The sequence below is a fragment of the Carassius auratus genome, unplaced genomic scaffold (assembly GCF_003368295.1).
Source record: "Carassius auratus strain Wakin unplaced genomic scaffold, ASM336829v1 scaf_tig00007488, whole genome shotgun sequence".
In the NCBI taxonomy this organism is placed as follows: domain Eukaryota; kingdom Metazoa; phylum Chordata; class Actinopteri; order Cypriniformes; family Cyprinidae; genus Carassius; species Carassius auratus.
Window position 1 is genome coordinate 1 of NW_020523855.1, and position 15,976 is coordinate 15,976.

The window sequence follows — 15,976 nt, forward strand, 5'->3', positions numbered from 1 at the left end:
AGAGATCTGCTCCGCCATCAGAGAGAGGGGGTCTGTGAAGGTCCGGCCCTCAGGAAGGGGACTCTGTGATAACGGGTCTCTCGGCTTAGACCTCACACGTCGCCTGGATGACAGGGGATCTTCAAAACTCTGCACACTGTTTCTTTCAGCTTCTACATGGAAAGAACGAGACTGAATTACTTCATATGGCTGAACTAATGTGTTGGTCAGAAAACTGCTTGGTCTCAGATGTTTCTCCAAAAATAAAAATTTTAACACTTTATTACAAAGGTTTTACAGTTTTCTGCGTTAGACCATCATTAATATTAAATCCACAAATAAAATTTTAAGGTTTCAATAGCAGCAGATATTTATTTTAGTGATTTCTAAAGATTTCAATGTAAAAATATAATAATAATAACTTTAATAATGTTTATTAGTTCTAAAAAATACGTTTTTGCTCAAAACTAACCAAAATTACAAATTTGTTCATAATTTCCACAGAGGCAATAGTGTAGATCCCTAGAGCAAATGAAACCTTATTGCAAAATTTTACCATAAACACATTGTTAATATATTTCATTTCTATTTAAAGAGTAAAGAGCTATAAAACTAATTTAGATCATTCAGACAATTTAGTCTTTATTATTTGAGCTCAAACTGAAAGAGATTTATTGTAGACTTCTTGACAAAACTGAGCACAGTTTGAGACGTTGTGTTATAGGAGAAACAACTGAGATACTAAAGAGAGCTCTTTTGTACATTTTAATTCAAATAAACAGACGACTACATTAGTAGTCTAGTAGATTTTAAATAAAGAAGTAAAGACACAATTAACAGCTGTCTCACCCACACTTTCCCTAAGCGTTTAGCAAATGAAATTTTATTGACACTCTGACAGTGATCATAATTGCAGGACAGGATTCTTTGACCAATCAGGCTCTCTGGAGCAGATGATAATGATAGTCATTTACGGCTTTAAGTGCTTGTCCTACGTGACTTGTGACTCGTGACTCTGTGAATTTCACTGAATTAAATCTCGTTTAGGGTACAAACTGTTTCTACTCAGCAGCAGCAACCAATTAACTGTAGACAGGGCCGGTTACTCTGTTACCATGGTCGACTGGAAGACGCTTTTCCATGGCAACTGATGCTGTGATGAACATTCTGAGAAATACAGCTCCATACAGCAAGTATTCCGTGGACAAAAGCAACCAAGAGGAAAGCTGTTTTTAGTTGAGAGATGTTTAATTGCATTGTAGAGATGAGGGATGTTGACCGAGCATTAGGGGAAATAACACTGCCGCATGACTGGCGGCACATTTATACATATTTATAAAAGGTGTTTGGATTTATAAGCATCTTCTGAAACATAGGTTAGCTTTAACCTTTATCCTGAATATTATATTTATATTATATTATATTTTTATTTTGGGTCTTAAAACTCTCAAAACAGAATCAATCTCAGCAAAAGTCTCCATTTGTTCTCCATGTAATCTTATTGCTCTCTTAGAGGAGAATTAGAGGAGTAATATTAAAGACACCTCATTTGTTAAATTTCATTCCTATATAAAAAAAAGGACTTGTAAAATGGAGAACAATGTATTCCACAAACCACTAGCCAGCACAGTAATCTTTCCATCAAACTTTATTTTTGGCTTACCACAGTGATATTTTAGTGTTATTTACATTTATATTATATTATTAATATTTTTAATTTTTTTAGTTTTTATTTTAGATTTATATTATTCATATTTTTAATTTTTTTAGTTTTTATTTTAGATTTTTTTATTTTAGATAATATATATATATATATTTTTTTTTTTATGTTAAAAAAAGCCAATGTATTTTTTTAATGGCTAATTTATTTGTTATTCTGATGACATAATAAAAGGCATTTTTTTATTCACAATCACCCACACTCACACACTGAAAACAAACACACGTATCCTCCAAGTAGAAATCGCTTTTGAAATAGCTGATGACCTTAATGAATGAATGTCCTTCTTTATAAACCATGGCTCTGTGCTCTAATTAATCAGCAAAGAGCCGTCTCAAAGCATAGTGAAATATTCAGTGTGGTTGACATATATGTGGCTGTCATGTATATTGGGAAATCATAGCTATGCTATACATATTTATAAACAAATGTCTGAGTGAATAGGAGAATGTGGGTGCGTACCTTCACAGTCAGATGGCTCCGTGCTTCCTTCTTCCTGGTCAGACGGCAGCCGTTTAAATTTGTGATGTTTCCCTGGTGCATTCTGGGTGTTGAGCTCCGTGACACCCAACCGGAAGCTTTGTGAGCGGGAAACTGAGATCTCAAACTGCTTTGCTAACTCATCATCACTGTCTGATGAGCTGGAAATCTCTCCATCATCACCATAAGTATTCACTACACACACACACACAGATGGACAAAAAAAGAGACAGACAAAAAAAGTTACAATAAAGATAAATGCAGACTACATGAACGAATATAGACCAGTACAGGCCTACCAGCCATAATTCCAAGACATTGCTATGTGGTTGCTAGGGTGTTCTGGTAATTACTGGGCCACTACAATTCCCAAACTAGGTGGTTGTTAACTAGCTTAAGTCAACAGAGTAAGACATTCTGATTCCCCTAGAAATGGCTCTAGATCCCTTATTCAATTGCAACTCTAATGGAAATTCTTGTCATAATGGCAGCATTCAAGTAAGAAATGTATTCTTATTAAAGCTATAGGCATTATTCATTCCTCAGTAGTGAGTGATTTCTGCTTTTAATTTATTTTTTGGGTCATATTAACAATGTAAACAGCAGTAGGTACTGTATGTTATGCTGCTGTCACTTACACAGATATAATATAAACAAGCGATTTATTTCTCAGATGTTTACCTTCACAGACATAACTGACTGTGTTTTTGTAACCTATGTGTGTTTTTCACATAAACGTGTATTTGAAAGTTCATGAAAATAAGACATGAAAGAGAACTCAGTTTAGTAAGTTCCTCACATGCAGAGTGAGTTACAGATGCTTTTTTGTGCGTGAGCATCGGATGTGTGCACTCAGAAAACCTTATATCAGAAATGATAACTTACATGGCTTTAAAAACACATGATTTCAGCACGATAGACATGAATAACCAAACCAAGCATATATTTTTTTAGCAGATTTGAGGTAGGAGCTGTAAAGGCTCAGCCCTATTCTGGAGAAGGGGGCGGGGAGCAGCAGCAGCTCATTTGCATTTAAAGATTCATACATGAAAACAGTGTGTTTCTGCTTCCACTCAAAATAGGCATTTTCAGAATGATATAACAAATGATCTGTGGGGTACTTTAAGTTGAAATTTCACAGACACATTCTGGGGAAACCTGAGACTTATATTACATCTTGAAAAAGGAGCACAATTGGTGCCCCGTACAATAACTGATTTCTTTTCAAATAAATATTTTAAATGTAAATTTATTCCTGTTTATACTTTTTTTCAGGATTCAAAAGATTCAAAAGAACAGCGTATTTATTTTTAAATCTAAATCTTTTTCTAACATTATGAATGTTTTTTACTCTCACTTTTGATCAATTTAAATGCATTACTGTTGAATAAAAAGCCTACATTCTTTCTATATATATATATATATATATATATATATATATATATATATATATATATATATATATATATATATATATATATTAGGGCTGCAGGACTAATCGCATGCGATTGTCATGTGTGTCTCGTTAGTAAAGCCGGTTCTGCTATTAGCGGTAAATGTCCATCAGCTGCTTTCAAATGGAGCGGCACTTAACAGACAGAGCCGTAGTTTGCTGACAAGCTACGCAATAACACGTTCATAATCACAGATGAATCGAATGCAGTTATGAACACAATATTGCATAGCTTGTCATATTTATATTTTCTTACTGGTCCCAAATGTTTATGCAGTATTAATTATTGGTAACCACCTTAGCAAGCACCATTAAAATATAAGACCAAAAAAACTGAAAAAACATTCACTTCGTACTGATGCAGGGCACTCTGACCACAATGACTTGTTTTTTCCCCCATATTCCATAAAGTGAGATAGAAAGACAATGTTGTTGGTAGGTGACTCAGACATGTTGGTATTTTTAAAGGTAATGTAGAGTGTTTGTAGAAAGGCATGTCTACCATATGCACCTAACCATAAGAGGGTGGCCAATTAGTGTCTTTGGGTCTCTTTTTTCTCTCTTATCCATTAAGTTGTACTTCCACTCATTGCACTGCATTTCACCACATAATTCAATCACATACACACACACACACACACACACACACATCAAATTAGGCCAAGTGGCTATGTAAGGAGCAGCATAGGAGGTTGCCATAGTTACCAATCCCTCACACTGAAGTGCTTTTCCTCGGTACGCACCGAGTGCGTTCAACATGACATAAATGATACCTACGCATTGAATCTGAAAGAAGAACAATCATAGCAGCTGTGCCATTCCAAACAGAACAGCTCATAAATAACTGCAGCAAATAACTCTTCAAAACAATGTCCTTGTAGAGTCCAACTCATGGATATTTTGTATAAAACATATATTAAACCAATTTTACCTCTCTGATCTGTACAAATTTCATTATATGATATTATATTTCTAAAAACAGAAATAATTATTTTAACTATTTAATAAAAACATAATGTATTATGAATAAATATGAATTAACAAAGAACAGTATGTTTATATATTGCAATAAAATTATGTTCAAAAGATTAAAGCTGCAGTCGGTAACTTTTTGGCGCTCACGTCTGGCAGAAGAACATTGTAGCCGGAGCTACTTCTCTCTGTTTACATCTATAGCAAGTCACGCAGGTACAGTGAGACTCTGCAGCGTTGCCGACCCCAACCAGACTAAAATAGTCAGAATATAAACACTATTATAGGGTACCATTGTAATTCAGGATAAGACAAAAAACACACATATATATATTTATAATGTCCAAGATCTTAAAGGGATAGTTCACCCCAAAATTAAAATCCTGTCATCATTTACTCGCCCTCAAGCTGTTCCTGACCTGTATGAATTTCATTATTCTGTTAAACACAAGAGATATTGTGAAGAATATTTGCTGGTCAATTGACTTTCATAGGTATATTTTCTATACTATGGAAGTCAATGGTGACCAACAACTGTTTGGTTCCCAACACTCCTTCAAATGTTTTTTTTTTTCATGTTCCACAAAAGAGAAAAACTCATAAACAAGCTAAGGGTCAGTGTCAGAAATTTCATGACAGAATTTTCATTTTAGAGTGAAATATTCCTTAAACAAGCACGTTAAAAGTATCATATTTGGTGTTTATTGACTATGTATGATTGAATTTTTTGTGTTTGTGTGATCGTGTGTGTGGGAGTGAACATGGCATGTGTATTTGATATGTGTATATGTGTGTACAGGGTATTCATGTGTAAATTTAATGACTCTCCTGTTTGTTTTGAAAGGGCGTTCTCAGTTTACTGAATATATTAAATATCCAGAAAGATGAAACACACACACACGCCTGAGGCTGTGTCTTAAACCCTGGTTATGACTGACTGCGTGTCTGTATTTAGTCTCTTTCCAAGCAATATAATTTCTCATAAACTTTTGCAAACAATGAAAATTTTATATGAATAATCAACAAAAAAGATATCTGAAAGCATAAGCTAAACCGAATGTACAAGACTTCTAATTCATCAGCCACTATAGACAAACAATTAGAAGAATAATAGAGTACAGTAAACAGTAAAGCTAGCTGTGCTAGAAGCCAGTGTACATATGATTATTATGATAACTAATAATAATAATAATAAGATAACACATACCAGGTTGCAATATTAAGCAGCATAACAATCTGTTTTGGTAAAGTTTAAATGGAATAATCATCTGACACTGTGACTAATTGTCACATTAAAAATTATGTGGATCCAAACTTACTGTAGCAAGGAGGAAAAACTAATTTTAGACTCTAACAAACACTAAAATTATGAAGCTACCAGTCAACAACAGGTAACCAAATCTTACACAGCAAACATGTAACCAGTTTACAAGAACAGAAGCACCTGTGATGTTTAAACTAAACAAATGAACAGCAGTCTCAACAAAAACAGACCAAGAAGATGAACCAAGCCAACTTCTAACCCACATCTTACCAGCATGAGAGCAGCGTGAAGCCAGCAGACTCCTTCTGCTCTCCAGCTCGTCTGTCTCTTCACTGATGGGAGTCAGACGTTCAGCAGAGAAGGCATAATCAAACCTGCTGCCCTGACCTCGCAGCACCAGCTTCTCTTGTGGATCCACTCCAGATCCATGAACAACCCTCAAGTTCTGCTCCACCTCTGAACTCTCATCCGTCACTGAGACCTCAGAGTCAACAGCTCCGGTTTGGCCGAGGTGGCGGAAGCCACTGGAGAAAGCATCTGAAATCTGAGCGAGCCATAAGGAGAAGCCTGGAATACCTGCCTGAGGAACGTCTGCCATTCCATCAGATTTCAAAATGGGTTTCTCAACACTTTGGACAACAGCTCAAAAGAAGGTCTATTTTCAGATGCACAGAAGACCCAGTGAATTCCCTCATGTTGTTACTGTTTTAAAAACAAAATCAACAGAACTAATACAGTACATATATTTACTTCTATAGTGCAACTAACTACCACAATTTGTAGAGCAGACAGACATCAAACAAAACTGCCTTTAGCTATCTGATGAAAACTGTTCTAAATAATACAGTTTAAACTGTTTTAAATGGTCCAAAAAAAAAAAAAAAAAAAAAAAAAAAAAAAAATGTTTATTCAATTTTTTTAATGGCCAATATCTATGGAAGCCTGTTTCCGCCACAGAACTAAAAAAAAAAAAAAAAGGTTATTGTGACTATTTATCTCACAATTCTGACCTTTTTTCTCACATTTGGGAGTTTATATCTCATAATTCTGAATTTTTTTCTCAAAATTGTGTAATATGTACTCAAAACTGTGAGAAATAAAGTTATGAAGCGCAATTCTGAAATTTTTTCTCAGGAATATTAGAAATAAACTGCCAATTGTGAGTTATAAAGACCAGTTCTGAGGGGGAAAAAAGACAGCTATCTCAGAATGATAGTTTATATCGCACAGTTCTGACTTAATAACTCACAATTGCATCTTATAAAGTCAGAATGGAGATACATACAGTAAACTCACAATTCTGAGAATTAAAGTCACAATTGTGAGTTTATATCTCACAATTCTGATTTAGTTCTCACAATTGTGAGTTTATATATCAAAACTCTGAGAAAAAAAAGTGTCAATTACAAGTTTGTATCATGCAATTCTGAACTCTGAAAATAAAAGTCAGAATTGTGAGATAAACAGTCCTGGATCCGCAATTACCTTTTTTTATTCAGTGGCGGAAACGGCTTCAACTGATAACTGGATAATATTAAAATATTTACTTAAATATGAAATTAAATGTATAAAAATAAAAATAAATCAAGTTAATTGATTATAAGTGCTACAAGTGAATTTAGTCATCACAACATTATAATACACAGTATGAAAATAGATAGTAAAAATTTGTCAAAGATTGCATTTAACAATGTTATTAAATTATCTGTGTTTCTAAAGATAAACTTTTAGTGAGCATTAGATGATGGTAGAGGTAATCTAAACATAAAAATATGAAAAACTAGCATGCAAAATTTAAATTTAAATTAAACTTAAAATGAATTTCAAATATCAGCCAATAGCTAATAAGGTACCGATATAGCGTGCATCCCTAGAACAAACACTTACCAGCAAGACTTCCCCAAAAAACAATCATTTAGAGCCCCTGCACCTCAGAAACTATCTACATATATCAAACCTTCATCCAAACCAGTTCAGCAGCACCTGAAGTATGGAGTTTGACTAGATAGTAGACTCAGGACATCTCATGGGACAGACAGAATGAATGTTTACTAAAGGAGCTGCTTGAAATACCACAGCAGAACGCCCTCCAACACCCAGCTGATATACTGACTGTGTAATATGTGTGTGTGTCTGTCTAACCCAAAGGTGCAGGGTTAACTCATTGGTGAGTGAGTGTGTGTATGTGTGTTTTCCAGGAATTAATAGAGACTGGGACAGCCCACAGAGCACACAGAGCTGTGCATGGTTCATTGCATAAAACAGATAATTAGATCCCAGTAACTCCCCCGGACTGCCAATGGTTATCAAACAGACTGCTATTATATTCACCTTGAATATAGGAGAAATGTATTTTATTAATGAAATACACCTTTGACAAAAAAAGAGCAAAAGAAAGTCATGAAAAATGTTTTGTCTGAAAAATGAACTCACCGAGTCCCTGGTGAATCCCAGCGCGGTCTCTTCGTTTGCGCCGACTGTACTGCTCAAGGCATGGCAGACCTCCGACACGAGCGAAACACAGCTTCTTACTGATAAAGAGGAAGAGTATGGCCAGTAAAATGACAAAGATGCCCACGGCTGACAGGAAGCCCACCGCCTCGGGAGTGACTGGTGAGGGAACAAACACACAGATACACATTGATCAGAAGCATTTAAGTACAGAAGTTCCAATTTCATACTGTATTAATTATATTTTCCATCCCTTAAATAGATGGTATATCCAAACATGAAAATGATTTAATTATTTACTCACCTCGTGTCGTTCCAAACCTACATGACTTTCTTCTGTTGAACATAAAATAAAATATTATAAAGAATGTTGATAACCAAATAGTTTTGGTTCCTATTAACTTCCATTGTATGGACAAATAATACAGTGGAAGTCAACGGGAAACAACAACGTTTGGTTATCAACATTCTTCAAAATATCTTCTTTTACGTTCTACATAAGACAGAAAGTCATACAGGTGTTGGAACAATATGAGTGTGAGTAAATAATGACATAATGACATTTCCTTTTCGGAGACGTTTGGTTGGTCTACACCATATTGATGGCAGGGTTTACAACGCTTGTGGGAACATTTGGTCCTCCTCACAACCTTATGTAAACCTTACCCACACACAGGTGAATGCAGACGCCATAATACAATTATAGAGAAGCTTTACTCTTAACATATTTACACATCCTTTTATAAAACCTCTAGATAGATTTTATAAAAAAAAATATAATATATGTAAACTGTCCTAATGAATACTAATTATTGAAATGTTTGTACCACTGACCATGTTTTCTCAACTTCATTTGCTGCTAATATAACTGATGTATTATATAATGAATTTTAAAATGAAACAAAACATATACAAAGAAGTCTAAGAACACAGATGTCTTCCTAAGCTAGATTTCCTATACAAAAAGGGTTGTAAAGTGATCTCAAATGCTAATTGAATGATATTTATTACAGCACTGCTCAAAACATGTGTGCTACAACAGAACAGAATTCATAACTAAATGTATTTGCGGATGCCAGTTTATATAAGTTCAATTAGTCCTTTTGCTCACAGTTGCAATGTATTTTCATTAAAAGGGAATTTGTTGACTACTATAAGACTGATCTCTGCCTGGTGGAAAACAGCCCTGCAGCAGACAGAGAAACCATGGCCTCATATTCAACACATATTCATCAAAGGTGCTTTGAAGTGAACACTTCAAGTGTAAAATGGACCATTAAGTTGCATAAGAGTGAATATTTTACTGAGTCTGAGAGGGCAGGCACCTCTTAGTGTGTGTTTACATGTGTGTGTTGAATGAAAGGCTGAAGCTGAACACTATTATGCTGAACCATCTAATCTGCACCCACACACACAAGCCAATTGCACAGTCACAGTTGTCACTGAGATGAACACAACTACCACTCACACAAACAAATGTGAAAAACAGAAGGAAAGATAAATTTTAAGAGTAAACCTCAACTCACTTCCATTGCATAGAAAAGAGCAGCATGAACATTCTGCCGAATATATTCTTTCATGTTTTTTTGTTTGGTTTTTTTATTCGAAATATCATCATCATAAGGGTGAGTAAAATTGTTGACAGGATTACATTTTTACAACTTTCATCCCTTCAAGATTCAACAGATGCACTGCTGCACAAGGCTGTACATGTCATATCCAAACACTTGGCCATGCTCTCTGCACTCTTCTAGATGCGCAAGCAAGAACACACTGACCTTGTAAGCACAGAAACACACATTCACACTCACCCACATGGACTTCTGTACTGCAAGAGCAGGATGGTTTCCCTGGAAACAACTCAAGCATTCTGTGACGAGTGGCTTTGTTCACGTAAACACACATGATTTCATGTTGCCATGGGTTTAGTTCATATAAGCTCTAAATATAATCTAAAATAATTATACCATTATTAATTTCTAACTATTATCCAAAACATTGTTTTTTAAAACGCCATAAATTTCTTGCCATGCCTGAAAATGGTAAAACATCTCCATCTACTGGTCATTTGTTTGAACTGCATCATATTAAAGCCTAACCGCGTAGACTGAGGAACAGCAAATCGTTTAAAAATAGCTCGATTTTATGTTTGTTGTTTTTATTTCATTGTTTTAAAATGTAAGACAACATAACACAAATGAACATACACAATCCATATTTAATTGCTGATTGGATAATGAAAATTATTTTTTCTTAAGTCAAACTTTAAATGATATGCTTTTAATAAAGTGATTCTTTTCAATGCCACAAATTTTGAAAGCCAACATTAAAGGCCTGCCATTAGTTAATTGGTACAGGATGTCGTCTTTCTCCATTTTTACAGTAAGCTTCCTGTCAGGCACTAACACCCTTCCTGACAGCTGAAAACTGAAAGCTTCTCAAAATCCACTATCCTCTGAACACGCTAAGGCACACTCTTTTACATCTTATCCACAAAATCTAAATTCCTGGACAGAAGTGGGTCACCCTGAGTAAACAATGCTGCACAGACAGAAAAACATGCTTCAGAACACCAGTTCACAGACCAAGCCTTGATGGTGAAATTTTTTTTTTTTTTTAATTCATCAAGCACACATTAAACAAAGGTGTAAAAAACAACAACAATATATTTACACTTTTGTATTTTACATAAATGCTGTTATTCTGAACTTACTATTCATCAAAAAGTCCATAATTAAAAAAAAAAATTATTCATAAAAATATTCATTAAGTATTTGAACTGTCAAAACAAACAAAAAAACAGCTTTGCCATCACAGGAATAAATTCAATTTTAAAATAAATTCAAGCATAAAACAGTTGTTTTATATTGAAATACATTTTCACTGTATTTTGATCAAATAAATGTAGCCTTGGTTAGCATAAGTCTCTTCTTTCAACTGCATTAGAAAATCTTCCCGACTCCAAATTTCTGAATGGTAATGAAACTGCTGAAATGAAAAAAAAAATCTAGCCTATAAAATTCTTTATCCAGAACAATGCTGGAAAATCATATCCGTAAACCAATTCATGACAAAATAGCACCATGAAGCTCCCTCTCAAACATATAATGTACAAACACAATTCCTTAAAAAACTTCCAGAGCCTAAATCACAGATGGGTCAAAAATTAGGGCACTGAGACACTACTAAGATTCGAAATTCTTTGTATCCTGGATTTGTATTGTTCAATTAACACTGGAGCATCTAGAAATGTGTTTATACAGATAGGAAGGGTTTTACATGTAAAGATGAATGTTTTCTGTCTCCTCCTTTAAAACACACACCACCTGAGATCATAACCACCCTGTCTCTAATAAAGGCAGAGGTGGGGAGCCGAGACACAGGTAAATGAATCACTCTATAAATAAAGGAGGGTTGGATGAACCTCAAACACACCAGCACATTCTCTGCAGGACAAATCAAAAGCTCATAACAGAGGCTTGTGATTCTGAATTTTCATGACGGACCATATTAAATTAAAAATTTAAAAATTTAAAAAAAAAAAAATTTATCCAAAGCGACTTACAGTGCATTCAGGCTATCAATTTTTACATATCATGTGTTCCCGGGGAATCGAACCCACAACCTTGTGCTTCATAGCGAGGTGCAATACCAATTGAGCTACAGGAACACATATAATGGTGCAATTTCCTAGAAACGGTCTTGTTCTTGTCTGAGAATATTATTAGTCCAAGAACACCATGGAATGCAAGCAGGATTCTAGTCTCTCTAGTCTATAATCTATTAGACTAATTAGGTTATAGGTAATATTTTTTCATCTGAGCTATCTAGAGTTCACTAATCAACTAATGAATCAGAGATAAAAGTGAACCAATGCAAAAAATACAAATAATTAGATCATTTGCAGGCAAAAAGAGTTACAATCTCATCCTTGTTATAAAACAATAGGCCTATAGTAATAGTAGGGTAAATATTTAATTACAATAAAATATTTATTAGGCCCCCAACTATAGAGCAGAAATCAATAAGATAAGCAATTTATTATAAGTGAACTCCACCATTATGGAATATAGGAGATCAAATCTCTATTTCATGTTTTTTACAGTCTCATTTTGAGATATTTCACCCAAAAATCATTAACTAGCCTCAAGTCATCCAAACCTGTAAGATCTCTGTTCATCACACATCACACAAATTATGATATTTCCACTGAAATCTGATAGCTTTCTAATCCTGCATAGACAGCAATGCAACTGACATGTTCAAGGCCCAGAAAGGTAGTAAGGACTAAGGACATCGTTAAAATATGGGATATCAGTGCTTCAACGTTAATTTTATGAAGTTATGAGAATACCTTTGTGCACAAAGAAAACAAAAATGATTTTATTCAACAATTCCTTCTCTTCCATGTCAGTGAATGAATGAATGAATGAATGATGCATTCCTCTGCTTGCAAACAATGTGCAGAGCATCCAGGTTTTTTAAGTCAAAATGCTTGCTCCTGTTGTCAGCAGCGTCACATAGATACATGGTATTGTCGTGAATGTGTGTAGAAGAAATTATTAAATAAATGTTTATATTACATTAATGTGAATAACTGTTTTTTTTTGTGCACAAAAAGTATTCTCATATAATATATATATATATATATATATATATATATATATATATATATATATATATATATATATATATATATATATATATATATATAAGTAAAAAAGTAATCCTCTTAAACATACGTAAATTTAAAATGCATTATAAGCTTATGGCTTCCAGACAAGATTTAAGATTTTGACCACTGAAACGTATACATTGTAGAAAATTACAAAACACAAAAACATACAATACATTAAAACTTTTCCTGATCAGACATTTTTTCAGGTTAAAATGATCAGAGTTCAGGTTAAAATGCTCCTTCGTTATAAGAATTGGCTCTTCTCTTTCAGAAAAAGGGTACAAATACAAAGAGAACAAAGAGGTACAGGCACCCTATGAGGTACATCTTTGTACTTTTTCTTTTTACCCCTAAATGGTACAGATTACTACTTAAAAATACATATTAGGCTAACTAAAGTGTACACTACACATTAGTATCTTTAGAAAGGGTACCGCCCCAGTGACAGATCTGTAGCCTGCATTTTTTTCTGATGTTTTATTGAGTGCACTTGTTTAACAAAGATTTATTATAAAATTATACTGATATTAAAGTTTCAGTTTGGAGAAAATACCCTTGTGAAATACTCCCTATGTGTAGCCAAGATCTTCATGCAAAATAAACGAGCACAATTCATTATAAATCTCTTTAATGATTTATTAATTGGACTATTTTAGTATTTGGTTTCTACATTTCCCATTGGATATCAAACAAAGTTGATTCAGAAAATAGAGTACTTTCAGCAGGAGGGGCATAAATAAAGATGTTTTCTGAAGGTTTATTTCTATAGCCTATGATGAACACAGTTGCACAATCTGTCTCAGCGATTCTTCAGTTAGCTGGAGATATCTGACACAAATGGATCTATTTCAAAACATGAGGCTTCTTCAAACTATGCTTTATGTTAAAATATTTATGACATCTTCTGTATTAAAGATAAGGGCTTTGAACAAACTTAAAGTTGATTTCAGTGTAAGTGTACTGATGTGTATTTCTTTGTGCATTGTTAATTAGCTATTTACCTTTGAACTTGCAAGAATAAAATTTAATTCATTTCATTCATAAATGTAAAAAAAATTCTAAATTTCAGTTCTATTATCTATACTTTATATATTGTATATTTCATCAAAGTTTAATTGAACCATTTTATCTTTTGGAAAAAAAAAAAAATTGTTCCCTATACTGCTGTTATGGTAATGACATCAGTTTGGTGGACAGTGATTTATTTAAAAACATCCATATAAATAAAGGTACTGGAAGGACCACAATCAAAATCATATAAGCCATAACGTGTGCTTTAATACTAGAATGATTACAAATAATAAAAAAATCCAACCATGAACGTTTTTAAAGCTATGTTCAAAAGCAATAACAATCAGCAGGTGATGAAATAAACCGCAACACTAGCAATAGCCAGAACATGGATTATATAAAACATCGCTTGAAATTCCCCAGGCGTGTTTATAACCGTTTGGATGAAATGTCAGTTGTTATAATGTCATATATAGCAGAGAACATGAACCGTCTGAGATGATGATATGAATGATTATAATGATGCTGGCAAAATAAATCGCTGAGCCATGTCGCAAAATCAACAAAGGACGTTTAATAAGCATAATGATAGTGTGTATAAAGACATTAGATCAGGAAAGAAATCAAAGCTTTGTAAAATCGTTTAAAGCAACGCGATACTTACTATCTGATGCCATGGTCGCGTGCACTGAACCAGCGCCTCCAATCGCCCGCCCTATCGATCAATATCGATCGATATCTTCATAAGTATAAACAAAGAGGCTTGGCGACCGGTTCTCTTTCACGTATCAGTCCGTCTGTCCCTGTCAAACCTTGATGGAGACGGAGGAGAAGCCCACCAGGACAAACTGCTGTCGCGTGCACGCATACGGGCACACGGGCATCTGGACGAGAACGCGCTGCGCGCTCGCTACGCTCTGCAGCAATGACCTCCAGAACTTTCATCCTGACTCAGTGTATATCATATTCAGTTTCTGCATTTAGGCCGTATGCATTTATGAATCTTCAACTTTTGTGTACTAGGGGTTGATTTTTATTTTTGTTAAATAAAAACCACAACAAATCTGTCCTGAATCCTTTTACCATATGCTGTATTTTTTTTTTTTTTCCCAGATGGACTTGTATGAAAATGTATGCAAAAATGATATTATTAAATTTGACTATGAGACTATGATCAAACAAGGAGTAAAATAAATTCATATAGTGTAAAAATAACAACGACTGACAATTGTGCCGACAAGTTCGATATAATTTTAATGTACTTGTTTACTAACAGTGAGACAACAGTGTCAGCAAAAAAATTGAGAAAAATGACAAAAAATACTGAATTATTCTGTGATGCATGTATAAATATTGTTGTGGGAAAAAGTAAATAATGCAGAATGTTTACACATTGCATACAAATATGAATCAGTTGAATCATGTAGAGCAACACTTTAAATAGTTTAAAGTTTACTGAAGTTTACTGAAATTCCTATAGATCTACTCTCAGCATATGGAAATCTGCTGCAGTTAGTTGCTAAAAATAAATATACCATTTTTATAAGCATAATTATATTGTAAGCATTATTTTCTATCAATCTCCCAAAAAGAAAGAAGTCAGAAAACACCATATTTAATCACACAAATTTAGCAAACAGAATCTCTGACCCTACACTGCTTATGTGTCTGATGTTCCCAGCATGCATAGAGGGGAATTAATCTCAGTCACTATGATTTGGATGTATTGAATTCATCTTAAAAGCTACGGCCTATTAGGTGCAAACTACACCAATCTTGACTGTGCTGCAGATCTAAATTATCAGGTGACTCCACACTTTGGCTGAAGCAGGAATGAGCAAGGGAAAGGAATGCTAGGATTGGAAGTGATAAAAGATATTGATTAAAATCAAGCAGCTGAAGGAGTACATCAATAAGACCTTCAGGTCAGAAAGAACTGGACCACATGCATATAAAAAGACCACACAA

The 15,976-nt window shown here is 34.2% G+C and overlaps 1 protein-coding gene across 1 annotated transcript; it reads right to left on the minus strand.

Moving 5' to 3' along the window:
• Nucleotides 1–10: 10 nt before the first annotated feature.
• LOC113071537 (synaptotagmin-14-like) lies at nucleotides 11–14,884 on the minus strand (the record flags this gene model as incomplete). Its single annotated transcript, XM_026244889.1, has 4 exons — nucleotides 14,673–14,884; nucleotides 8,302–8,478; nucleotides 2,162–2,374; nucleotides 11–152 (listed from the first exon to the last, which is right to left on the minus strand). Coding segments are annotated over exons 1-4 (545 nt in total), but the record flags the coding sequence as incomplete, so codon positions are not given.
• Nucleotides 14,885–15,976: the final 1,092 nt, after the last annotated feature.